At 41.8% G+C, this 27,010-nt stretch overlaps 2 protein-coding genes across 4 annotated transcripts in view; one reads left to right on the top strand and one right to left on the bottom strand.

Annotated features, from left to right (window-relative positions):
- ZNF461 (zinc finger protein 461) overlaps positions 1 to 26,500 on the top strand; it is a 38,599-nt gene extending 12,099 nt beyond the window's left edge. For 2 of the 3 annotated variants that reach the window (XM_050769047.1, XM_050769049.1), the window contains 3 exons: positions 2,085 to 2,180; positions 18,998 to 19,066; positions 23,217 to 26,500. In XM_050769047.1, the coding sequence (XP_050625004.1) occupies positions 2,085 to 2,180; positions 18,998 to 19,066; positions 23,217 to 24,604 (1,553 nt within the window). In that variant the 3' untranslated portion in view covers positions 24,605 to 26,500. The remainder of the gene's footprint in view (positions 1 to 2,084; positions 2,181 to 18,997; positions 19,067 to 23,216) is intronic. The other variant, XM_050769048.1, reaches the window with a different exon arrangement.
- The window catches only part of ZNF382 (zinc finger protein 382), a 93,214-nt gene that overhangs the window by 9,010 nt on the left and 57,194 nt on the right, over positions 1 to 27,010 (bottom strand). The gene's annotated exons all lie outside the window — the stretch shown is intronic.

Below are 27,010 nucleotides of genomic sequence, written 5' to 3'. Positions count from 1 at the left end.
AGTTATCTAAAAATTAAGAACCTGACAATTCAGAATTCTTCTAACAATTCACAATCTACTTAGAATTTCTTCTTTCTCCCCTATTAATTTAGGGCTAGCTTTCAAATAACTGGATGAATTTTCTCTTTATGTATTGTAGAAACAAGCACAGCTAAATGGAGGGATATTTTCATTATCCCCATCCTTACATGTTCTTTTGGTCCTTTCTTATAATAACTCTTCTTTGATGTTTAAGGGGCAGAATTGGAAATCTGCAATGTTAAAGCATAACGCTGTCAAAGAAAGCACTCTGTCTTTTTTTCACATCCACTGTACTAAATCTGCCAGTGTACTAGCATAAGATTAAAACTAGACACATGGGTTCCAGGAGCGAAGCTTTTTTCTTTCCTGGGTAACAGAGTGGTAGGCTAGAGTAATAAAGGTTCATTTACTATTCTCTTTTTTTTTTTTTTTTTTTTTTTTTTTTTGAGACGGAGTCTCGCTCTGCCGCCCAGGCTGGAGTGCAGTGGCCAGATCTCGGCTCACTGCAAGCTCCACATCCCGGGTTCACGCCATTCTCCTGCCTCAGCCTCCCGAGTATCTGGGACTACAGGCGCCCGCCACCTTGCCCGGCTAGTTTTTTGTATTTTTTAGTAGAGACGGGGTTTCACCGTGTCAGCCAGGATGGTCTCGATCTCCTGACCTCATGATCCGCCCGTCTCGGCCTCCCAAAGTGCTGGGATTACAGGCTTGAGCCACCGCGCCCGGCCTCATTTACTATTCTCAAAGGAACACCACTCCATTTCCTATAATAAATGTCCTCTTTCATTTTTTATTTAATTTATTTGTTTGTTTTTTGAGATGGAGTTTCGCTCTCATCGCCCAGGCTGGAGTGCAATGGCGTGATCTCGGCTCACCGCAACCTCTGCCTCCCAGGTTCAAGCGATTCTCCTGCCTCAGCCTTCCGAGTAGCTGGGATTACAGGCATGCGCCACCACACCTGGCTAATTTTGTATTTTTAGTAGAGACGCATTTTTTCCATGTTGGTCAGGCTGGTCTCAAACTCCTGACCTCAGGTGATCACCTGCCTTGGCCTCCCAAACTGCTGGGATTATAGGCGTGAGCCACCACACCCAGCCTTTTAACTTTTTTCTTTTTTTTTGTGACAGAGTTTCACTTTTGTCGCCCAGGCTAGAGTGCAATGGCGCATCTCAGCTCACCGCATCCTCTGCCTCCCAGGTTCGAGCAGTTCTCCTGCCTCAGCCTCCTGAGTAGATGGGATTACAGGTGCCTACCACCAGGCACAACTAATTTTTGTACTTTTAGTAGAAACAGGGTTTCACCATATTGGCCAGGCTGGTCTCAAAATTCTGATCTCAAGTGATCCGCCTGCGTTGGCCTCATAAAGTGTTGGGATTACAGGCGTGAGCCACCATGCCTGACCTGTATTCTCTTTTAAATGATTTACCTTTGGAAGTTATTTTTTAAGAACTTTGTACAGTTAACATTTAAAAAATATGAGGCCGGGTGCAGTGGCTTATGCCTGTAATCCTAGTACTTTGGGAGGCTGAGGCGGGTGGATCACCTGAGGTAAGGAGTTTGAGACCAGCCTGGCCAATATGGGCGAAACCCCATTTCTACTAAAAATGCAAAAATTAGCCAGGCACTGTGGTGGGTGTACTGTAATCCTGGCTACTTAGGAGGCTGAGGCAGGAGAATCACGTGAACCCGTGAAGTGGAGGTTGCAGTGAGCCGAGATTGTGCGATTGCACTCTAGCCTGGACAACAAGAGCAAAACTCCGTCTCAAAAAAAAAATTTTTTAAAAGAATAAATATTTCAGGAAGCTTTTTTTTTTCCTCACAGCAAAATAAGAGAAAGCTTACATAAATTTAAGTACTATTTTATCGCCTATTTGTTTGCTTTGTTTGTTATGATCCTGTGTTCATATGAATATGAGGATTTCATCTCTTCTCCTTTATTTCCTCTGTATCCCTTATCAAGTACCATTTTTATCTGTGATTTATTTTTATTTTAATCAGTTCTAAATTACGGTATTTGGATACATTCATTTCCATCTCATCTCAATTTCTTTTCTTATAACTAGGTCTTTCTGTTTCTAAGCCAGCCATAATCTCCTCATTGGAGCAAGGGAAGGAGCCCTGGATGGTTGTGAGGGAAGAGACAGGAAGATGGTGCCCAGGTGAGTGAGCAAGCACAGGAAGCCCTTGCAGGGAACAGACCAGCTGTTCAGAATGTTGGGTTGGCAAGGTTATTTTAAATCAAATACTTAGGGAAAACCTGATTTCAAAACATATTACAAACCTATAGTAATCAAACAGTGTGGTACTGGCATAAAGATAGACATGTAGACTAATGGAATAGAATAGAGAGCCCAGAAATAAACCCTTGCATAAATAGTCAAATGATTTTAGACAAGGGTGCCAACACTTCCATGGAGAAAATTGGATTATCCACAGGCAAAGGAATACATTTGTACCCTTGTCTTATACCAGATAGAAAAATTAACTCAGAATGGATCAAAGACCTAAATGTGAGATCTAAAACAACAAAAACTCTTCGAAGAAAATATTGGAGAAAAGCTTCATAACATTGGATTTGGCAATGATTTATTGTGTATGTAACACCAAAAGCACTGGCAACAAAAGCAAAAATAGACAAATGGGACTACATCAAACCTAAAAACTCTGTACATCAAAGGACACAATCTACAGTGTTTATTAATTTTTGTTTGTTTGTTTTGAGACAGGGTTTTACTTTGTCACTCAGGCTGGATGGAGTGCAGTGGTGCAAACTTGGCTCACTGCAACCTCTGCCTCCCTGGCTTAAGCAATCCTCTCACCTCAATTTCCTGAGTAGCTGGAAATACAGGCACACGTCACCATACCTGGCTAATTTTTTAAATTTTTGCAGAGATGAGGTCTCGCTATATTGCCCGGGCTGGTCTCGACCTCCTTAAGCAATTCTCCCACCTCAGCCTCCCAAAGTGCTAGGATTACAGGCATGCGCTGCTGTGCCCAGCCTGTTTATAACTTTTTAAAAAAGATTCAGGCCAGGCTTAGTGGCTCACACCTGTAATCTCAGCACTTTGGGAGGCTCAGGTGGGAGGATTACTTGAGCTTAGGAGTTTGTGACCAGTCTGGCAACATAGCAAAAGCCCTGTCTTTACAAAGAATTAAAAATTAAAAAATTAGCCAGGCATGTTGGTGTATGCCTGTAGTCCCAGATATTCAGCAGACTGAGGTGGGAGATCATTTGAGCCCAGGAGTTTGAGGCTACAGTGAGCCAAGATTGTACCACTTTACTCCAGTTTAGGTGACACTGCAAGATGCTGTCTCAAAATAAATAAATAAAAGATTCATACAAGTTGCTTTGCTAGGTGATAGGAATACATTTTTAAAGTGTTATAGAGACATTTTCAATCTAGTAGGGGATCAAGAATACATGGATGGATATTCTAATAGAATCACTAGGCAAAAAAATAGTGTTGATTAGAAATTAGGAAAATTAGAGAAAGTAATATATGACTATATTGAGGAGGTAGAGATGGCAGAGGGATGATTGAGAAGAAAGGAGATCAACCAGGAAAGTTTGGGGTGTGTAGGCCAAAAACAGATCCATTCTATAGGCCAGAGTTCTTTGATGATGTCTGTGACTCATTGAAGCGCTATAGGCTGAAAGTGGTGGCTCGCACCTGTAATCCCAGCACTTTGGGAGGCCAAGGTGGAAGGATTGCTTGAGCCTAGGAGTTTGATACCAGTCTGGGCAATATAGTGACACCTTGTCTGTAGCCTAGCATGGTGGCATGCACCTGTAGTCCCATCTACTCAAGAGGCCGAGTTGGGAGGATTGCTTGAGCCTGGGAGGTCAAGGCTGCAGAGAACCATGATTCTGTCATTACACTCTAGTCTGGTAACAGAGCAAGACAGGGTCTCAATAAATAAATAAATAAAGTGCTACAGAACTGTGAGAGAATACATTTGTGGTGTTTTAAGCCACCCAGTTTGTGGGACTTTGTTAATGGCAGCCCTAAGAAACTAATAGAGAGGAATCATGGAAAAATGATACATATTCTCATACATGTTTTAATGTAAAGATAACATTCCTTTACCAGTTTTTTAATACCTGGTTAGGCTTTTTCTTTGGCATGGATTTTCTTTAAAAAAAACCCTTTATTTTGAAATAATTATGGATTCACAAGAGGTTGCAAAGAAATGTACAGGGGAGTCCTGTGCACCCCTTTGCAGCTTCCCCCAGGGTTAATACCTTATCCAACTATAGTACAATACCATACCAAAAAATTGACATTGCTACAATTCGTAGAACTTACTCAGATTTCACCAGTTATACATGCACTCATTTCTGTGTGTATATTTATAGCTCTATGCAGTTTTATCACATGTAGCCTTGTGTCACCACCACAATAGTCAAAGTACTCAACAATACCATCACAAGACTCCCTTGTGTTACCTCTTTATAGCTATATACTTGTCCCATTTCTCTTTTTCCTATCCCTTGTGATATGGTTTGGCTGCGTCTTCTCCCAAATCTCATCTTGAATTATAGCTCCCATAATTCCCATGTGGGAGGGACCAGGTGGGAGATAATTGAATCATGGGGGCAGTTTCCTCCATACTGTTCTCGTGGTAGTAAATGTCACAAGATCTGATGGTTTTATAAGGGGTTTCCCCTTTCGTTTGGCTCTCATTCTGTCTTGCTTGCTGCCACGTAAGATGTGCCTTTTCTCCTCCTTTGCCTTCTGCCATGATTGTGAGGCCTCCCCAGCCACGTGGAACTGTGAGTCCATTAAACTTTTTTCTTTATAAATTATCCAGTCCCGGGTATGTCTTTATCAGCAGCATGAGAACAGACTAATACACCTTGGCCCAACTGTTCTGTTCTCTGTATAATTATGTAATTTCATAAATGTTATATAAATAGAATCCTGCAATACTTGCCCTTTTGAAAATGTTTTTTTTCTTTTATTTCATATACACATACACATATATATGGGTTTTTTGTTTTTTACATTCATGTACAAACTTGTGCATGTGAAAATAAGTCTTCATTTATTTACGATAAATGCTCAAGGGTGTAGTTGCTGTGTAGTGTAATAAGTTCATTTTTAGTTTTTCAAGGAGCTGCTAAATTATTGTTGACAATCTTTGTACCATTTTACTTTCTTACCAGCAATGTATGTGTGATCTAGTTTCTTTAATCATAGCCAGCACTTGGTGTTCTAATTGTTTTTCATTCTAGCCATTCTAATAGGTGGGTAATTATATCTCATTGTGGTTTTAATTTGAATTTCCTTAATGGCAAATAATGTTGAACATCTGTGTGTGCCATCTGTCTATCCTGTTCAGTGAAATGTCTCTCCATGCCTTTTGCCCATTTTCTAATTTGGTTGGTTTTATACTGTTGCGTTTTCAAAGTTCTTTTTGTATCTTAGACAGAATGCCTTTGTTGGATATATAACCTGCAAATATTTTCTCCCAGACTGTAATTTGTCTTTTTTTTTTTTTTAGCAAGGTTTATTGTGAAGAGTGAAAAAACAAAGCTTCCACAGCATGGAAGGGGACCCCAGTGGGTTGCCCTGTAATTTGTCTTTTTATCCTTTTAACAGGGTCTTTGCAGAGCAAAAGTTCTTAATTTTGATGAGGTCTAATTTATCTTCTTTTCTCTTATGAATTGTGTTTTTGGTGTGTGTATGTGTATTTAGTGTCCAGTCTAATAATTGTTTGCCTACTCAAAGGTCCTTAAGATTTTATTTTTTAGACATTTTATAGTTTTGTTTGTTTGTTTTTGGTGACGGAGTCTTGCTCTGTCACCCAGGCTGGAGTGCAGTGGCGTGATCTCAGCTCACTGCAACCTCCGCCTCCCAGGTTCAAGCGATTCTCCTGCCTCAGCCTTGCAAATAGCTGGAATTACAGGCACGCACCACCACACCCAGCTAACTTTTGTATTTTTTTTTTTTTTTTTTTTTTTTTTTTTTTTAGTAAAGACAGGGTTTCACTATGTTGGCCAGGCTGGTCTCAAACTCCTGACCTCAGGTGATCCGCCCACCTCTGCCTCCCAAAGTGCTGGGATTACAGGTGTGAGCCACTGTGCCTGGTTGTTTTTTGAATATGAATTAGTGTTGATGTCATCATGTTATTTTTCTTATGTATCATATTTATATAATATATTGAACTATTTTTAAATATTAAATTAGCTTCTTATACCTAGACTAAATCCCACTTAGTCGTGGTATATTATGCATTTTATTCATTGTTGGGTTGGATTTGACTTGCTAAAATTTAGTTGACAATTTTCTCGTTTAAGTTCATGAAAGATATTGATGTTTATTTTCTTTGTTGTGTCACCGTAGTCTTGTTTTGGTATCACAGTAATACTGGCCTTATAAAGTGAGTTGAGAAGTGTTGTCTTTTCTGTTTTCTGGAAGAAATTGTGTAAAACATTATATGAATGTTTGGTAAACTTCTCCAGTGCAACTGTCTGAACCTGGAGATTTCTTTTTGGGGACTTTTTAATTATAAATTCAATTTATTTAATAGTTGTAGGACTATTCAGATTACCTATTTTATCTTAGCAGGGTATTGGTAGTTTGTGATTTTCAAACATTTGGTCCATATCTTCTAATCTGTTAAAGTTATAAGTGTAAGTTGTATGTGGTGGTCTTATTATTCTGTATATTCATATATATAAAGGATGTATGTATGTATTTATAATTGTTTTGAATATTTTTTCCTTTGAGATTCCCTCTTCGACCCATGATTATTATTATTATTATTATTATTTATTTTATTTTATTATTTTTTATTTATTTATTTATTTTTTTTTTTTTTTGAGACAGAGTCTTGCTCTGTCGCCCAGGCTGGAGTGCAGTGGCCGGATCTCGGCTCACTGCAAGCTCCGCCTCCCGGGTTCACACCATTCTCCTGCCTCAGCCTCCCGAGTAGCTGGGACTACAGGCGCCCGCCACCTCGCCCGGCTAGTTTTTTGTATTTTTTAGTAGAGACGGGGTTTCACCGTGTTAGCCAGGATGGTCTCGATCTCCTGAACTCGTGATCCGCCCATCTCGGCCTCCCAAAGGGCTGGGATTACAGGCTTGAGCCACCGCGCCCGGCCTATTTTATTTTATTTTTTAAGACAGAATCTTACTCTGTTGCCCAGGCTGAAGTACAGTGACAATCTCAACTCATTGGAACCTCTGCCTCCCGGGTTCAAGTGATTCTCCTGCCTCAGCCTCCTGAGTAGCTGGGATTACAGGTGCCCACCACCACGCCCGGCTAATTTTTGTGTTTTTAGTAGAGATGGGGTTTCACCATGTTGGTTAGGCTGGTCTCGAACTCCTGATGCTGGGATCCACCCACCCCAGCCTCCCAAAGTGCTGGGATTACAGGCGTGAGCCACCAAGCCCAGCCGGATTATTTTATAAATTATTTTTTAATTGAAAAATTCAAATTGTATGTATTTATGGCCTACAATATGTTTTGTTATATGTATATATCGTGAAACGATTAACTCTAGCTAATTAGCATATCTATTATCTCACATGCTTCTTTTTTTGTTCTTCCACAATAGTTGTCTTAGAAACTTATTTTTTTATGTGTGAGAAAACATTTAACATCTACTCTCCTAGCAGTTTTTAAGTTTGCACTATACTGTTTCAGCCGGGTGTGGTGGCTCAGGCCAGGCACAGTGGCTCAGGCCAGGCGAGGTGGCTTACACCTGTAATCCCAGCACTATGGGAGGTGAGGGCGGGTGGATTACCTGAGATCAGGATTTCAAGACCAGCCTGGCCAACATGGTGAAACCCGTCTCTACTACAAATACAAAAAATTAGCTGGGCATGATGGCCCAGCCTGTAATCCCAGCTACTCAGGAGGCTGAGGCAGGAGAATTGCTTGAACCCGGGAAGCAGAGGTTGCAGTGAGCCAAGATTATGTCATTGCACTCCAGCCTGGGCGCCAAGAGTGAGACTCTGTCTCAAAAAAAAACATAAGTAGGCCGGGCGCGGTGGCTCAAGCCTGTAATCCCAGCACTTTGGGAGGCCGAGACGGGCGTATCACGAGGTCAGGAGATCGAGACCATCCTGGCTAACACAATGAAACCCCGTCTGCATTAAAAATACAAAAACATTAGCCAGGCGTGGTGGCGGCGCCTGTAGTCCCAGCTACTCGGGAGGCTGAGGCAGGAGAATGGCGGGAACCCGGGAGGCGGAGCTTGCAGTGAGCCGAGCCTGGGCGACAGAGCGAGACTCTGCCTAAAAAAAAAAACAAAAAAAAAAAAACAAAAAAAACATAAGTAAATAATAAAACATACTGTTTCAAGAGAATTTATAATTGATTGGCAAAGCCTTTTTGTGAAGTATGTTTTAAAGTCTTTGTCAGATAATTCCAAATGTGAGTCATCCTTGTATTTGCATTAGTTGATTGCCTTTTCTTCTTCAGATTTTGGTTCTCTTGGTTTTTGGTATGACAAATGATTTTCAGTTGTACCTTGGATATTTCAGTTATTATGTTTCAGAGAGTCTTGATTCTATTTAATCAATTTGAGCCAGTAGTTATCCTGTTAGATTTAGGAAAGATCTGATCTACTTTTGTAGGCTTTAGTTCCAATGCCAGTTTAGTTTTCAGAACCATTACACTGCTATTCTGATCTGCTCCATACGTCTCGTTCTGCTGGGGCCGACAAGCATATGAAGAGATGTTCAAAATCACTAGCCATTAAGGAAATGCTAGTCACAGCCACAGTGAGGCTGGGCACAGTAGCTCATGCCTGTAATCCCAGCACTTTGGGAGGCCGAAGCAAGTGGATCACTGGAGGTCAGGAATTCAAGATCAGCCTAGCCAACATGGTGAAACCCCATCTCTACCAAAAAATACAAAAATTAGCTGGGCATGGTAGCATGTGCCTGTAGTCCCAGGTACTTGGGAAGCTGAGGCACAAGAATCACTTGAACCTGGGAGGCAAAGGTTGCAGTGAGCTGAGATCGCACCACTGTACTCTAGCCTGAGTGACCGTGAGACTGTGTCTGAAAAACAAAAATGAAAACAAAAAATGAAAAAAACCACGCAATGAGATATCACCTCACACTCAATAGGATGCTTAACGTAAAAAAAATACATAACAGGCCGGGCGCGGTGGCTCAAGCCTGTAATCCCAGCACTTTGGGAGGCCGAGACGGGCGGATCACGAGGTCAGGAGATCGAGACCATCCTGGCTAACACAGTGAAACCCCGTCTCTACTAAAAAAATAAAAAAACTAGCCAGGCGCGGTGGCGGGCGCCTGTAGTCCCAGCTACTCGGGAGGCTGAGGCAGGAGAATGGCGTGAACCCGGGAGGCGGAGCTTGCAGTGAGCTGAGATCCGGCCACTGCACTCCAGCCTGGGCAGCAGAGCGAGACTCCGTCTCAAAAAAAAAAAAAAAAAAAAAAAAAATACATAACAAATGTTGGCAGGAATGTGGAGATATTGGAACCTTTGGGCACTATTGGTGGGAATGTAAAATGGTACAATGTATTAGATCATTCTTGCATTGCTGTAAAGAAATACCTGAAGGCCGGGTGCAGTGGCTCACGCCTGTAATCCCAGCACTTTGGGAGGCCGAGGCGGGAGGATCACGAGGTCAGAATATCGAGACCACCCTGGCTAACACGGTGAAACCCCGTCTCTACTAAAAATACAAAAAATTAGCCGGGTGTGCTGGCGGGCGCCAGTAGTCCCAGCTACTCGGGAGGCTGTGGCAGGAGAATGGCGTGAACCCAGGAGGCGGAGCTTGCAGTGAGCCGAGATTGCGCCTCTGCACTCCAGTCTGGGTGACAGAGCGAGACTCCGTCCCCCCTCCCCCCCCCCCCCCCCCCAAAAAAAAAAAAAAAAAAAAAAAAAAACAAAGAAATACCTGAGACTGGGTAATTAGAAAAGAGGTTTAATTGGCTTATGGTTCTGCAGGCTTTATAGGAAGCATGGCCCTGCTCAACTTCTAGGGAGGCCTCAAGGAGCTTTCATTCATGGTGGAAGGCAAAGCAGGAGCAGGCACTTTACATGGTGAAAGCTGGAGTAAGAGAGCGAGTGGGGGCGCGGGGAGGTGCCACACTCTTCCTTTCTTTCCTTCTTTCCTTCTTTTCTTTTCTTTCTTTTTTTGAAATGGAGTTTTACTCTTGTTGTCCAGGCTGGAAAGCAATGGTGCAATCTCAGCTCACTGCAACCTCCGCCTCTCGGTTTCAAGCGATTCTCCTGCCTCAGCATCCTGAGTAGGTGAGATTACAGGCGCCCGCCACCAAGCCCAGCTAATTATGTATTTTTAGTAGAGATAGGGTTTCACCATGATGGTCAACCTGGTCTTGAACTGCTCACCTCAGGTGATCTGTCCGCCTCGGCCTCCCAGAGTGCTGGGATTACAGGGGTGAGTCACCGCACCCAGCCCACACACTTTCAAGGACCAGATCTAATGAGAACTCACCATCATGACGATAGCACCCAGGGAATGGTGCTGAACCGTTTATGAGAAAACCACTCGCATGATCCAATTACCTCCCACCAGGCCCCACTTCCAACACTGGGGATTACAATTCAACATGTGATTTAGAGGGGATACACATATCCAAGCTGTCTCATACAGCCACTGTGGAAAACAATATGGTAATTTCTCAAAACATTAAAAATAGAATTGCCATATAATCCAGAAATTCTACTTCTAGGTATATATGTAAAATAATTGAAAGTAGGGATGCAAACTGATGGGGTTTTTTGTTTTGTTTTGTTTTGTTTGTTTTTGTTTTTGAGACGGAGTTTCACTCTTGCTGTCCAGGCTAGAGTGCAATGGCGGGATCTCGGCTCACCGCAAGGGCTGCCTCCTGGGTTCAAGCAATTCTCCTGCCTCAGTCTCCCAAGCGACTGGGATTACAGGCAGGCGCCACCACGCCCAGCTAATTTGGTATTTTTAGTAGAGATGCCGTTTCTCCATGTTAGTCAGTCTGGTCTCGAATTTCCGACCTCAGGTGATCCGCCCGCCTCAGCCTCCCAACGTATTGGGATTACAGTCATGAGCCACTGTGCCCGGCCTTTTTTTTTTTTTTTTTCGTGACAGAGTCTTGCTCTGTCACCTGGTGGAGTGCAGTGGCACGATCTCAGCTCATTGAAACCTCCACCTCCTGGGGTCAAGCGATTCTCCTCCCTCAGCCTCCCGAGTAGCTGGGACTATAGGCACGCAGCACCATGCCCAGCTAATTTTTGTGTTTTTAGTAGACACGGGGTTTCACCATGTTGGCCAGGATGGTCTCCATCTCCTGACCTAGTGATCCGCCCACCTCGGCCTCCCAAAGTGCTGGGATTACAGGAGTGAGCCACCGCGCCCAGCCGCAAACTGATGTTTTTACACCCACGTTCATAACAGCATTATTCAAAATAATCAAAAGGTGGAAGCAACCCAGTGTCCATCAATAGATGAATAGATAAACAAAATGTGGTATATGTATACAATTAAATCTTATTCAGCCTTAGAAAGGAAGGACATTGGGCTGGGCACGGTGGCTCACCCCTGTAATCCCAGCACTTTGAGAGGCCAAGGCGAGTGGATCACCTGAGGTCAGGAATTTAAGATCAGCCTGGCCAACATGGTGAAACCCTGTCTCTACTAAAAATACAAAAATTAGCCAGGCATGGTGGCGAGCACCTATAGTCCCAGCTACTCATGAGACTAAGGCAGGAGAATCTCTTGAACCCTGGAGGCGGAGGTTGTAGCAAGCTGAGATCACACCACTGTACTTCAGCCCGAGCCACAGGAGTGAAACTCTGTCTCAAAAAAATAATAAAATATATAAAAAGGAAGGACTCTCTGACACATGCTGTAACTTTGAAGAACCCTAAGGACATTATGCCAAGTAAAATAAGCCAGTCACCAAAAAACAAATATTGTATGATTTAACTTATATGAGGTATTTAGAGTAGTTGGGTTCACAGAAACAGAAAGCAGAATGGTGGTTGCTAGTAGCTGGGGCTAGGAGGAAATGGAGAGTTCATCAGTATAGAGTTTCAGTTTTGCAAGATGCAAAAGTTCTGAAAATTAGTTGCACAACAATATGAATACACATACGACTACTGAAGTATATGCTTAAAAATGGTTAAGGTGGTAAATTCTATTTTATATGTTATTTTACCACAATTTTTTTTCTAAAAACACTAGAGGTATATTGTAAGACTAGCTGTGTATGGCTTGTATTTAAGCCTACAGAAAGAGTGTACATTGAGAAGAGGGCTGGCTAGAGACATTCCAACATTTAGAGGTCAGGGAAAGGAGGAGGATGTGTTAAAGGGAACTGAAAACAAGTGGTCAGAGAAGTAAGAAGATAACCAGGAGAATATGTTATACAGGAAGCAAAGGGATTGATTAGGTGTGTTGTGATGCTGAAGAGTTAGGTAGAGTAAGAACGGGTGCTTGAGCACTGATTTTGGCAAGGTGATTTTCTTGGTGACCTTAGCTAGAGCTGTTTCAATATAGTTCTAGGAGTTGAAATATGTATGGGAGTGGACTACAGAGAAAATGGCTAATTTATACAGTCATTTGATTTAAGACAAAGGTAAGGAAAGGATGGTCTTTTCAGTAAATGATACTGAGTCAATTGGGTATCTGGAAAAATAGAAAGGTTGATTCTGACCTCACATCAGAATATGTAATCCAGGTGGATTATAGATCTCAATAGGAAAGGTAAAATAGTTAAATTTCTGGCTGCCGCAGTGGCTTATGCCTGTAATCCCAGCACTTTGGGAGGCCGAGGCAGCCAGATCACCTGAGGTCGGGAGTTTGTGACCAGCCTGACCAACATGGAGAAACCCCATCTCTATTAAAAATACAAAATTAGCTGGGTGTGGTGACACATGCCTGTAATCCCAGCTACTTAGGAGGCTGAAACAGGAGAATCGCTTGAACTCAGGAGGCGGAGGTTGCATTGAGCCTAGATTGCACCACTGCACTCCAGCCTGGGCAACAAGAGCAAAACTCTGTCTCAAAAAAAAAAACAACAAATTACATTTCTGGAAGACAATATGAGTATATTTTCGTAACCTTGGGATTGGATTACTTAAAATTGAGAATTTTTGTTCCTGCCAGGCACAGTGGCTCACGCCTGTAATCCCAGCACTTTGGGAGGCCGAGGCGGGTGGATCATGAGGTCAGGAGATCGAGACCATCCTGGCTAACACGGTGAAACCCCCCGTCTCTACTAAAAATGCAAAAAATTAGCCAGGCGTGGTGGCGGGCGCCTGTAGTCCCAGCTACTTGGGAGGCTGAGGCAGGAGAATGGCGTGAACCCAGGAGGCGGAGCTTGCAGTAAGCCGAGATCGCGCCACTGCACTCCAGCCTGGGTGACTGAACGAAACTCCGTCTCAAAAAAAAAGAATTTTTGTTCCTTAAAACATATAAATTAACCAGGCATGGTGGTGCACACCTGTAATCCCAGCTACTCAGGAGGCTAAGGCGGGAGAATCACTTGAACCTGGGATGCAGAGATTGCACTGCACTGAGCTGAGATTGTGCCACTGCACTCCAGCCTCGGTGACAAAGCAAGACTCTGTCTCAAAAAAAAAGAAAAAATATATATACACACACACGTATATTACACATATATGTATATATTACTAAGAGAATGAAAGTGCCAGTGCCAGTCCTAGAGTGGGTGAAGACATCTGTAATACATAACTTGGTCATATATAGAACTTACAAAGTTTCTATAAATCATTAAGAAAAGACAACCCAGGCTGGGCGCGGTGGCTCACGCCTGTAATCCCAGCACTTTGGGAGGCCGAGGCGGGCGGATCACGAGGTCAGGAGATCGAGACCATCCTGGCAAACACGGTGAAACCCTGTCTCTACTAAAAATACAAAAAAAAAAAAATTAGCCGGGCGTGGTGGCGGGAGCCTGTAGTCCCAGCTTCTCGGGAGGCTGAGGCAGGAGAATGGCGTGAACCCGGGAGGTGGCGGAGCTTGCAGTGAGCAGAGATTGCGCCACTGCACTCCAGCCTGGGCGACAGAGCGAGACTCCGTCTCAAAAAAAAAAAAAAAAGAAAGAAAAGACAACCCAGAAATCACCCACATGTCCAATTTACTGATGAATGGATAAACAAAATGTGGTATATCCATACAATTCAACCATAAAAAGGAATGAATGCTACTACTTGGCTGAACCTTGAAAACATGCTGAGTGGAAACAGCAAAACCCAAAAGGTCACATATTGTATGATTCCATTTATATAAAATGTCTAGAATAGGCAAAATCACAGAGACCTAAAACAGATTAATAGTTGTCCAGACAGGGGAAAGGGGGAAGTGACTGTGAGTTTTAGGTTTCTTTTTGGAGTGATGCAAACGTTGTGTAATTAGATGATGGTGATGGTTGCACATCATTGAGAATATACTAAAACTTATTGAATTGTGTACATTAAAATGCTTAAAATGGTGAATTTTATGTTACATGAATTTTACATTAAAAATCAGTAAAAATGGACAAAAGGCCTGGATGGCAGTTTATTAAAGATATCCAGTTGGCCAATAAACATAAAAAAGTACTCAGCCTCATTCGTCCTTATGGAAATTGCAAATTATACTACGATGTAAACACACATGCCAGGATGACTAAACATAAAAAGATTGACAATAGCAAGTGTTGATAAGGATGTAAAGAATCAGAACTCTCTGACAGCCTGATGGAATTTAAAATTAGAATTTTATTTATTTATTTATTTATTTATTTTTGCTTTTTTGTTTTGTTTTGGTTTTTTTTTTTGAGACAGATTCTTGCGCCCAGGCTGGAGTGCAGTGGCGCAATCCGGCTCACTGCAGCTCCGCCTCCCGGGTTCACGCCATGCACTGGCACATGCTTTTTTCTATTTTTAGCGGGGTCACTGCAACCGCCCGCCTCGGCACCCAAAGTGCCTTTTTTGAGACAGATTCTTGCTGTGTCACCTAGGCTGGAGTGCACTGGCATATCTCAGCTCACTGCAACCTCCACCTCCTGGGTTCAAGCGATTCTCCTGCCTCAGCCTCCCAAGTAGCTGGGATTACAGGCACCCACCACCACACCGAGCTAATTTTTGTATTTTTAGTAGAGACGGGGTTTCACCATGTTGGCCAGGCTGGTCTCAAACTCCTGACCTCAAGAGATTTGCCTGTCTCAGCTTCCCAAAGTGCTGAGAATACAAGCATGAATCACCACACCTGGCCTAAATTAGAAATTGTTGCATAATGTCAACTACAGCTGAAGAAATTTATATCCTATGATGCAGCAATTTCACTCCAATGTGCATACCCAACAGAAAAGAGTAATTATTTCCACTAAAAGAAATGTACAAGAATGTTCATAGCAGCACTAATCATAATAGTCAACTATCGGAAGCAACCAGATTGTCCATCATTACGTGTATGGAAAAATACATTGTGTTAGAATGGAGTGCTGTATATAGCTATCAGTCTCAAACTTTTTATTCTCAGGATGCCTTTATGCTCTTAAAAATTATTGAGAACCCCAAGAGCTCTTGCATATGTAGATTATATCCTTCAATATTAACTGTATTATAAATTAAATCTAGGAAAAAGGAAATATTCATTTAATTCATTTAAAGAGAATGAACTATATGTTAACATAAATCAGTTATGTTTTCCAAACAAAACAAAAATATTTAGTGTGAAAAGTGGCAATGTTTTTCATTTTTTGCACATTTCTTTAATGCTGGGATTAAAAGAAGATAGGTGGATCTCACATCTGCCTCTGAATTTAATCTATTAAATTAAAACTCACTAGTCTGTCTTGTTCTTTGAATGGTTCTCTTATCTATGGTACCTGTTTTGTAACATGGTTCATTAGTTATTTGGAAAATATTGCTCCAATTAGTTATGCAGATCTTCCAGACTTTGACACATTTTCTTATAAAATAGCCAAAAAATCATACTTGTTAATAACACCACTCATCTAGTCAGAAAAGTCTAAGTATTTGGAAGCTGTCAAGCTCACAGGGGCCAATACAAACTTTCCTAAAGTCTAATTTTGGCCTGGTGTGGCGGCTCATGCCTGTAATCCCAGCACTTTGGGAGGCAGAGGTGGGCGGATCACCTGAGGTCAGGAGTTCGAGACCAGCCTGGCCAACATGGTGAAACCCCGTTTCCACTAAAAATACAAAAAATTAGCCGGGCGTGGTGGCACACACCTGTATTCCCAGCTACTCGGGAGGCTGAGGCAGGAGAATCGCTTGAACCCGGGAGGCGGAAGTTGCAGTGAGCTGAGATCATACCATTGCACTCCAGCCTGGGCAGCAAGAGTGAAATTCCGTCTCAAACAACAACAGCAGCAGCAACAACAACAACAAAATAGTCAAAATCTTGCCAGGCACGGTGGCTCACACCTGTAATCCCAGCACTTTGGGAGGTCGAGGCAGGTAGATCACTTCAGGTCAGGAGTTTGAGACCAGCCTGGCCAACATGGTGAAACCCCATCTCTACTAAAAATACAAAAATTAGCCGGGCATGGTGGGGTGTGCCTGTAGTTTCAGCAACTCAGGAGGCTGAGGCAGGAGAATCACTTGAACTCAGGAGGTAGAGGTTGAAGTGAGCTGAGATCATGCCACTGCACTCCAGCCTGGGCGAGAGTGAGACTCCATTTCAAAAAAAAAAAAAAAAAAAAGCACCAAAAATAGCCAAAGTCATAGAAGCAGAGAACAGAATAATGAGATGGGTAGGGGAAATGGGGAGATGTTGGTCGAAAAGTATAAAGCTTCAGTTATGCGGCCAGGCACATACGCCTGTAATCCCAGCACTTTGGGAGGCCGAGGCAGGTGGATCACGAGGTCAGGAGTTCCAGACCAGCCTGGCCAACATAGTGAAACCCCGCCTCTACTAAAAATACAAAAATTAGCCAGGCATGGTGGCTTATGCTTGTAGTCCCAGCTACTCAAGAGGCTGAGGCAGGAAAATCACTTGAACCTGGGCGGCGGAGGTTGTGGTGAGCTGAGTTCGCTCCAGCCTAGTCAACAGAGCGAGACTCCATCTCAAAAATAAATAAATAAATAAATAAAATAAAGCTTCAGTTGTGCAAGATGAGTGGATTCTGAAGATCTGACATAATATATTATGACTCTAGTTGGCAGTACTGTATTGTATACTTGAAATGTGCTGAGGGTACATGTTAAATGTTCTCACCAGAAAAAAAAAAAAAAAGAAAACAGTTAACTATATAAGGTGATGAATATGTTAGTTAGCTGACTGTAGTGATTATTTCACAATGTAAATGTATATCAAATTATCAGGTTGTATGCTTTAAATATATAAATTTTAACTGTCAATTTTCCCTCAATAAAGTGGGAAATAAAGTGTTTCTCAAAAAATAATAAAGTGTTTCTCAAAAACAAATATTGAGAAATTTAACTATGATTGCTATCATAAATATTTACATTGGTATTATGTGCTAAGAAATAGAAAAAAGTATTTATTAAATATGTAAACACTTTTAAAATTTTTCTTGTGTTGTAAATACTTTACATGAGATCTACCCTCTTAGTGGATTTTTAGGTGCACAATGCAGTGTTGTCAAGTGTGGGCACAGGGTTGTACAACAGAACTTTTTTGTTGTTGAGATGGGGTCTCTCACTCTTACCCATGCTGGAGTACAGTGGAGTGATCACAGCTCACTGCAGCCTGGACCTCTCAGGCTCAAGCAGTTTTCCCACCTCAGCCTCCCAAGTAGCTGGGACCACAGGTGGTGTACACACCACTACACCCAACGATATTTCTCTTTTTATTTTTTTTAGTAGAAAAAAGGTCTCGCTATGTTGCCCAGGCTGGTCTCAAACTCCTCGACTCAAGTAATCCTCCCATCTCAGCCTCCCAAAGTGCTGGGATTACAGATGTGAGCCACCACACCAGGCCAGATATTTTAATAATAAAAGTAGTCTCAAAAAATAGAGAAACCTGGCCAGGCACGGTGGCTCACACCTCTAATCCCAGCACTTTGGGAGGACGAGGCAGACGAATCACTTGAGGCCAGGAGTTCGAGACCAGCCTGACCAACATGGTGAAACCCCATCTCTACTAGAAATACAAAAAAAATTAGCCGATGTGGCGGCATGTGCCTGTAATCCCAGCTACTTAGGAGGCCGAGGCAGAGAACTGCTTGAACCTGGGAGGCAGAGGCTGCAGTGAGCTGAGACTGTGCCACTGTACTCCAGCCTGGGTGACAGAGCAAGACTCCATCTCAAAACAAACAAACTGGCAAGGCACGGTGGCTTACACCTGTAATCCCAGCCCTTTGGGAGACTGAGGCGGGGGGATCACCTGAGGTCAGGAGTTCAAGACCCGCCTGGCCAACACGGTGAAACCCCATCTCTACTAAAAATACAAAAATTAGCCGGATACGGTGGTTTGCGCCTGTAATCCCAGCTACTTGGGAGGCTGAGGCAGGAGAATTGCTTGAATCCAGGAAGTGGAGCTTGCAGTGAGCCAAGATCACACCATTGCACTCCAGCCTGGGGCACAGAGCAAGACTCCATGCCCCTTTCCCACCAAAAAACACATACTCTGTCTCTAAAAACAAAAAACAAAAAAACCCAACATCCATTTTCAAGTATAAGAAATACATATTCTCGGCCAGGCACGGTGGCTCACACCTGTAATCCCAGCACTCTGGGAGGATTAGGTAGGCTGATCACCTGAGGTCAGGAGTTTGAGACCAGCCTGGCTAACACGGTGAAACCTCATTTCTACTAAAAATACAAAAAATTAGCCAGGCGTGGTGGTGCGTGCCTGTAATCCCAGCTACTCGGGAGGCTGAGGCAGGAGAATTGCTTGAACCTGGCGGGCGGAGGTTGCAGTGAGCCGAGATTGTGTCATTGCACTCCAGCTTGGGGAACAAGAGCGAAACTCTGTCTATTAAAAAAAAAGAAATACATATTCTCTTTTTATTGTATAATAAAATATTATTCTAAAATGAAGTATTCTTTTGTTTCCATGTAGGTACATGGAAAACTTGGGGATTTCACAATAATTTCTTGGACAATAATGAGGCTACAGACATAAAAGCAGGTATAAAATACAGTTTTTAAGAGCACAGTAGAAGTACTGATAACAAAACTAATCTCTGAACGTACATGTTTATTCCCCAAACCTACTATAGAAACTTCTAGAACACACAGAAACACATAATCACGCATTCTGTTAGATTTCAGAATGTGATGTTATCACACTTCTAGTAGTCTCTCAGAAACTCCCCTGTCCAGTGTTAAGAGAATAAGTAAAAAAGACAAATGTCTCAGGATTAGTATGAAAATAGCTTTGACCTTACAGACTTCCTGATAGGGTCTCAGGTACCCTCCATGGTCCTGGGACCACCCATTGCGTACTGCTGCTATATAGTAATGAAAATGAAGAAACTACTACTATATGTAATATTACAAATGAACTTCACACATGGTACTGGACAGAAGGTGCTGGAGGAAAAAAGTACATCCTATATCATTCCATTTATTTGAAATTCAGAAATAGACAAAAACCCACTGCATGGTGTAAGAAGGCAGGATACTGCTTACCTTTCGTGGGTAAGGTAAGCCTGGGAAGGGCCTTGAGGGCTCTGGGTTCCTGGTAATGTTCTGTTTCTTGGTTAAGTGGTGGTTTCACAGGTATGTTCACTTAGTAAAAACGTCTTCTGTAAGGAAGTGATGTAGAAAAGTGTGTGTTTGTGCTTATATCTGTGCTTAATAAGTATGTGTGTGAGTGTAGTGGTTGTTTTAAATATGTCTGCTGGCTGGGCACGGTGGCTCATGCCTTTAATCCCAGCACTTTGGGAAGCCAAGGCGGGTGGATCGCCTGAGGTTGGGAGTTCAAGACCAGCCTGGCCAGCATGGTGAAACCCTGTCTCAACTAAAAATACAAGAATTAGCTGGGCATGGTGGTGGGCACCTGTAATCCCAACTACTTGGGAAGCCAAGGCAGGAGAATCGCTTGAACCCAGGAGGCAGAGGTTGCAGTGAGCCGAGATCACACCATTGCACTCCAGCCTGGGCTACAGAACAAGACTCTGTGCCCCTCCCCCACCAAAAAACACACACACACACCATGTCTGCCATTTCTGTGACAGTCCTCGAACACCCCCACCAAAAAAAAAAATGGAGTCTAACTTCCTGCTTTGAAAATGGGACAGCCCTAAGTGACTTGTTTCCAACAAATAGAAATACTTTGTGATTTCTGAGGCTAGGTCATAAAAGTAGACAGCTTGTGCCTGGCATATGCTCACATACCCTCCCTCCCTCCCTGCATTTCCCATATGCTTTTGGAGTCTTGAGTTGCAGGTAAGAGGGCATCTGTTACCTTGAAACAGCTATGCTGGGCATACCATGTAGAGAGACCACATAAGGATAGAAAGCCCCAGGCATCACAGCTGGTACAGTCCCAAGCTTTACATATTTCCTCAGGTCTGGTACCAGACATGTGAGTGGGGAAGCTATTGGAATGATCCAGCCTGACCAATGTGTGACTGTCACTGGAGAAACACCAAGTAAGGAATGCCTGGTTGAGCTCAGTTAATCCTCAGGACTGAAAGACAATAATGATAAATGGGTCTGGTGTGGTGGCTCGTGCCTATAATCTCAGCACTTCGAGAGGCTGAGGCAGGAGAATCACTTGAAACCAGGGGTTCAAGACCGGCCTGGGCAACAAAGTGAGATCTTTTCTCTACAAAAAAAAAAAAAAAAAAAGATTTAAAAATTAGCAGGGCATAGTGGCACACCCCTATAGTCTCAGCTTCTCCAAACGCTGAGTGAGGTAGGAGGATTTCTTGAGCTCAGGAGGTCGGGCCTGCAGTGAGCTGTGATTGCACCACTGCACCCACTCTCACCTGGGTAACAAAGCATGACTTGGTTTTCACTAATAATTACAACAGCAGTAGTAACAGTAATAATAAATGGCTTACTGTTTTAAGCCACTCAGTTGGAGTGGCTTGTTATAGATAAGCAAGTACATGGTTTATTTACGTATGTGTTTTTTTTTTTTTTTTGAGACGGAGTCTTGCTCTGTCACCCGGGCTGGAGTGCAGTGGCCGGATCTCAGCTCACTGCAAGCTCCGCCTCCCAGGTTTACGCCATTCTCCTGCCTCAGCCTCCCGTGTAGCTGGGACTACAGGCACCCGCCACCTCGCCCAGCTAGTTTTTTGTATTTTTTAGTAGAGACGGGGTTTCACCGTATCAGCCAGGATAGTCTCTATCTCCTGACCTCGTGATCCGCCCGTCTCAGCCTCCCAAAGTGCTGGGATTAGTTAAAAAGTAAAAAAGTTAAAAAGTAAAAAACAAAATTTTTAAGAACAGAAAAAGCATTTAGAATAAGGATAGAAAACAGTTTTGAACATCTGTACAGTGTGGTTGAGCCACCGCACCCGGCCACGTATGTGTTTATATATAAAATCAGTGCAGTAGATGTAGGAGTGAATAGAAACATGGAGAGATGTTCAGTATTTATTACAAATTTAAGGGCATTAAATGATTATGATTGTCAACTGTTATCTTTGTATTGTTTCTCTTCATCTTAATTCCTTTTCCTTAATAATTTAATTCATTTATTCAGCAACTGATTGTTGAATACTTATTATATTGTAAAGGTTGGTTTTATAGTGATTTCTCTCTCCTTGAGTAGCTTTATGGGTAAAAAAAAAATACACACACACACACACACACATATATATATATATATATATTTTTTTTTTTTTTTTTTTGAGACAGAGTCTCACTCTGTTGCCCAGGTTAGAGTGCAGTGGCATGATCTTGGCTCACTGCAACCTCCACCTCCCGGTTCAAGGAATTCTCTTGCATCAGCCTCCCCAGTAGCTGGGATTACAGGCACGTGCCACCACGCCCAGCTAATTTTTGTATTTTTAGTAGAGACAGGGTTTCACCATGTTGGCCAGGCTGGTCTCGAATGCCAGACCTCAAGTGATCTACCTGCCTAGGCCTTACAAAGTTCTGGGATTACAGGTATGAGCCACCATGCCTGGCCAAATATTAAAAAGATGAATAATAAATGAATATGTAATTCCAGTAGTACTTCAGGAAGGACTCCATTAGGTAATATTATTGGGGATACACTTTTGAGGAAGTGACTTTTACTCTGAGACTTGGATGAAATGAAGCCCGCTTTACAAAAAATCTAGGCAAAAAGATTCTTAGCACATGGAAGAGGCTATGAAGCTCTAACATAGGAACAGCTTTGGCATGTCCTAGTTGTTGACAGATTAATTTCGTTATAGCCTAATGAATAAAAAGGAATTGAACTCAAAGTGAGATTATATTGGTTAGCAGAAGCCTTGTATTCTTATGACAAGGAGCTGAAGTTTTAAAATTTCCGTGGGAAGCTGTTTTTGTATGTATGTAGATTAAGCTGCTTGTGACAGAGACCCAGAACAATTGTGATTGAAACCATATAGATGTTTAAATTAATTTTCTTTTTTTGATACAACCCAGGCATAGAAATTTAATTTTCTCTTGCATTAAAATCCAAGCTGGAAAGGTACCTACTCTGCAAAACCATTATGTGACAGACATGACAGCAAATCAATATTGCCATCAGCTTTGTTGAGGAAGAGGGAAAACAAGCAATATAGGGCTTGGGCCACCTGACTCTTAAGGAAAGAACTCAGATGGTATTACATAATATTTCTGTATTTCTTTAGGCAGAACCCAAGTTGCATGGCATTCCCAGCTGTAAAGGAGCTTGGGAAATGCAGAGTTCATATTGGCAGCTTTATTCTCAAATAAAAAGCCGTGGGTTCAATTGATATTTTTTAAAAAGGAAAATAGATATTTGACAACAGCTGACAATCTGCCACATAAACCTTTGGCCTGATAGTGTTAAGCATATGGACTTGGACTCAGTTGACCTCATTCTAAGACTAACTCTCTTAAATTCTGATTGAGTTGATTTAGAATGTTTCCTAAACATCCATAATTGCAACAAACTCTCAAGGTAATTCAGAGGCGGATCAAAATTTCAGCACCATTGAACTATTTCCCTAATTAACTCCTTCATTTGAGTGCTCTCATTTCCCTGTGCTCCTTTACCCACGTAAGAGTTCTCCAAGCCTTTTATTTCTTATGTGAATTATTTGTAGTTATCTCTCATTGCTACCATAGATATTTTATTTCTCTTATAGTACAAAATCAGGAGTTAAAATGTATTTCTTATCTTTCAGACTTGGCATCCAGAGATGAGCCCCAGAAGTTACCTCCAAAAAGTGATATTTATGAAACAGAATTATTCCAGTGGGTTAACATGGAGGAATTTAAAAGCCATAGTCCTGAGAGATCAATTTTCAGAGATATCTGGGAAGGCAACTGTCATTTTGAGCAACATCAGGGACAAGAGGAGGGTTATTTTAGACAACTTATGATTAACCATGAAAACATGCCCATTTTTAGCCAACATACTTTACTCACTCAAGAATTTTATGATAGAGAGAAAATCTCTGAATGTAAAAAGTGTAGAAAAATCTTCAGTTACCATTTATATTTTAGTCACCACAAAACTCATTCTAAAGAACTTTCCGAATGTAAAGAATGCACGGAAATTGTTAATACACCATGCGTTTTTAAACAACAGACAATTCAAAATGGTGACAAATGCAATGAGTGTAAAGAATGTTGGAAGGCCTTTGTTCATTGCTCACAACTTAAACAACATCTAAGAATTCATAATGGTGAAAAACGCTATGAATGTAACGAATGTGGGAAGGCCTTTAATTATGGCTCAGAACTTACTCTACATCAAAGAATTCACACTGGTGAGAAACCTTATGAATGTAAAGAATGTGGGAAGGCCTTTAGACAGCGATCACAGCTTACTCAACATCAGAGACTTCATACTGGTGAAAAACCCTATGAATGTAAGCAATGTGGGAAAGCTTTTATTCGTGGCTTTCAACTTACTGAACATCTGCGACTCCATACTGGTGAGAAACCTTATGAATGTAAAGAATGTGGAAAGACTTTTAGGCATCGCTCACATCTTACTATACATCAGAGAATTCATACTGGTGAGAAACCCTATGAATGTCGGGAATGTGGGAAGGCCTTTAGCTATCACTCAAGCTTCTCGCACCATCAGAAAATTCATTCTGGCAAGAAACCTTATGAATGTCATGAATGTGGGAAAGCGTTTTGTGATGGCTTACAACTAACCCTACATCAGAGGATTCATACTGGTGAGAAACCCTATGAGTGTAAAGAATGTGGGAAGACTTTCAGACAGTGTTCACACCTCAAAAGACATCAGAGAATTCATACTGGTGAGAAACCTCATGAATGCGTGATATGTGGTAAGGCCTTTAGACTTCATTCACACCTTATTCAACATCAAAGAATTCATACTGGTGAGAAACCCTATGAATGTAAGGAATGTGGGAAAGCCTTTAGCTATCATTCAAGCTTCTCGCACCATCAGAGAATTCATTCTGGAAAGAAACCTTATCAATGTGGGAAGGCGTTTAATCATGGATTACAACTTAACTTACGTCAGACTCTTCATACTGGTGAGAAGCCAGTCAGGTTTCCTCTCCTCCCTCCCCATCCTAGTCTAGCATGAAATTTGTTGATGGAAATATACATTGTCTTTGTTTTATTTAAGGAAAATGTTGGTAAGCCACCATGTTTCATTAGTATTGATTTATTTAGGTAATCCTTGAAAATCAAATGTTTTTAAGTGAGAAAATGGAAAACTAATTAAAGTGTAAATTTTGCTTTCATTTTAATGCTGTTTCTGAGTTACTGTATTAACCGTTATTGAGAATAAATTTTCTAAAATTACATGTTTCACTGAAACCAGTGAAATATAGCATAAATAAAATGAAAACAATTTCCTCTCCTCCCACAAATCTCTGCGATAACCAGTATGTGTATTTCTTCTTCCTTTATGCTCAAACAGCCTGTACACAGAAAGTGTTTGTTGCATGTGTTTGGAGGAGATTTTACCCCCTATACGGACATTTGACAGCATCTTGTCCTTTTCACAATAATCATGAATACTTTTCCAGGTCAGTACATAAAGATGTAACCCATTCTTGTAAGGTTCAGAATATTTCTAGAATGGAATGTGTCTGTATTTTGAGCCATTACCTACTACAGACATTCAAGTTGTTTCTAATGTTCACCTGGAACTCTAGTTTTACCTTCTTTTGTTTCTGTTGTGCAGATTCCCAACAGTGGGATTAAAGAGTATCTGGCATATGTATTTTGGCATCACATTTATTTTTTAAAACCTTCTAAATTTTTTGTTTAATAGAAGCACACATTATAAAATTCAAAAATTACCAAAAATGTGAAAATTAATTCTCCCCTAACATCCAGTTCTGTAGCCACTCACCTTCTCTCCACAGGTGCAACAACTGCTAGCAGTTTCTTTTTATTCTAACAGGAATATTTCATGTAAATTTCATAAATTTTTGGACAAAAGTAGGTTATTCATAATACGTGATTTATTACACATTCTCATCGTAAGTCCACATTTGGCCCACTTCATTTTTTTTTTTTTTTTGAGACACGCCCAGGCTGGAGTCCAGTGGCCCAATCTTGGCTCACTGCAACCTCCACCTCTGAGTTTCTAAATTCTCCTGCCTCAGCCTCCCAAGTAGCTGGGACTACAGGTGTGTGCAGCCATGCCCAGCTACTTTTTATATTTTTGGTAGAGACAGTTTTTCACCATGTTGACCAGGCTGGTCTTGAACTCTTGACCTCAGGTGATCCAGCCACCTCAGCTTCCCAAAGTGCTTGGATTACAGGCGTAACCTACTTCACCCAGCCCACTTCATTTTTTAATATATTCCAGGAATTTAAAAACTTTGTGTCAACCATCAATTTACTGCCTCTCGGCTCCGAATCCTTCATTGCCTGCTCTACAGTATTGGAACTGGGTTCTGCGAACATTTCTCCTTTGTCACCTGGCATGATGTTCATTTCTGCCAGTAGAGTGCGGGGAGGACACTAGAGGAGGAGGTTGTTTCTCTTCTTAGTTTTGTTTCACTCTTGTCAGCCTCCTGTAGGGCTTGCAGCAGTAGCCCTTGGCTCCTGTAGTGTGTGACACCCAGCAGGACCAGCCTCTAACACGCACTTGGGTGGCTTCACAGCAAGTAATAAGAGGTAGTGGCATCTCTCTGAAGATGGCTTTTGCCGTCTACCAAGAGGTTGACTTCCAGGCTAGTCCTACATCTCTGCCATTTTGAACCATGTCTCTGCCCTTTCTAAGAAGGCCTGGATTTTGGCCTGTGGGAGAGTGGGCTAGTTTGGGTTGGGTATCTCAGTCCACACTTTCTAGGGTCAGTCACTGCTACCACTTTCTTTTGTATTCCATGAATATTCCAGGTAAAATTTTTAAATCCTTTGGACAGAAAGAAACCAGTGACTTCATTCATACTGTATTGTAGGGTGGATTTATGTATATTTATATTTCAGAGATTAATTTTTTACTTCCTGAATCCAAGAATTCACATCCTTCATTGATTCTCAAAAATTCTCAACTATTTCCACTTAAAATATTCCTTTCCCTCATTCTCTGCCCACTCCTCCCTTCTCCGTCTATCCTCTGAATTATATGTTGACCTTTTCTTCCTGTCTTTTTAGAAGGTCTTTTGCTTATTTGTCCAACAATACTGTCAAGAACAGAATTCCTTGTGTGTACATTTTTTAACATTACATATTTTGTATCATGCTATGCAATCCAAAATTTGTTTCATTCAGTCAATACGTTCATGAAATTTAGTCTCTTTTTGTGATTGACAGGGGTTAAGGAGGGAGTAAGGTCAAGGGGGATGTGGATGTGGCTATAAAAATGCAACATGAGGCCGGGTGCAGTGGCTCACGCCTGTAATCCCAAAACTTTGGGAGGCTGAGGCAGGCAGATCATGAGGTCAGGAGATTGACACCATCCTGCCTAACATGGTGAAACCCCGTCTCTACTAAAAATACAAAAAAAAAAAAAATTAGCCGGGCGTGGTGG

The sequence above is a fragment of the Macaca thibetana genome, chromosome 19 (genome assembly GCF_024542745.1).
Source record: "Macaca thibetana thibetana isolate TM-01 chromosome 19, ASM2454274v1, whole genome shotgun sequence".
NCBI classification, from domain to species: Eukaryota; Metazoa; Chordata; class Mammalia; order Primates; family Cercopithecidae; genus Macaca; species Macaca thibetana.
The sequence above is the reverse complement of the archived record's forward strand: the minus strand, read 5'-3'. Positions and strand labels throughout refer to the sequence as shown.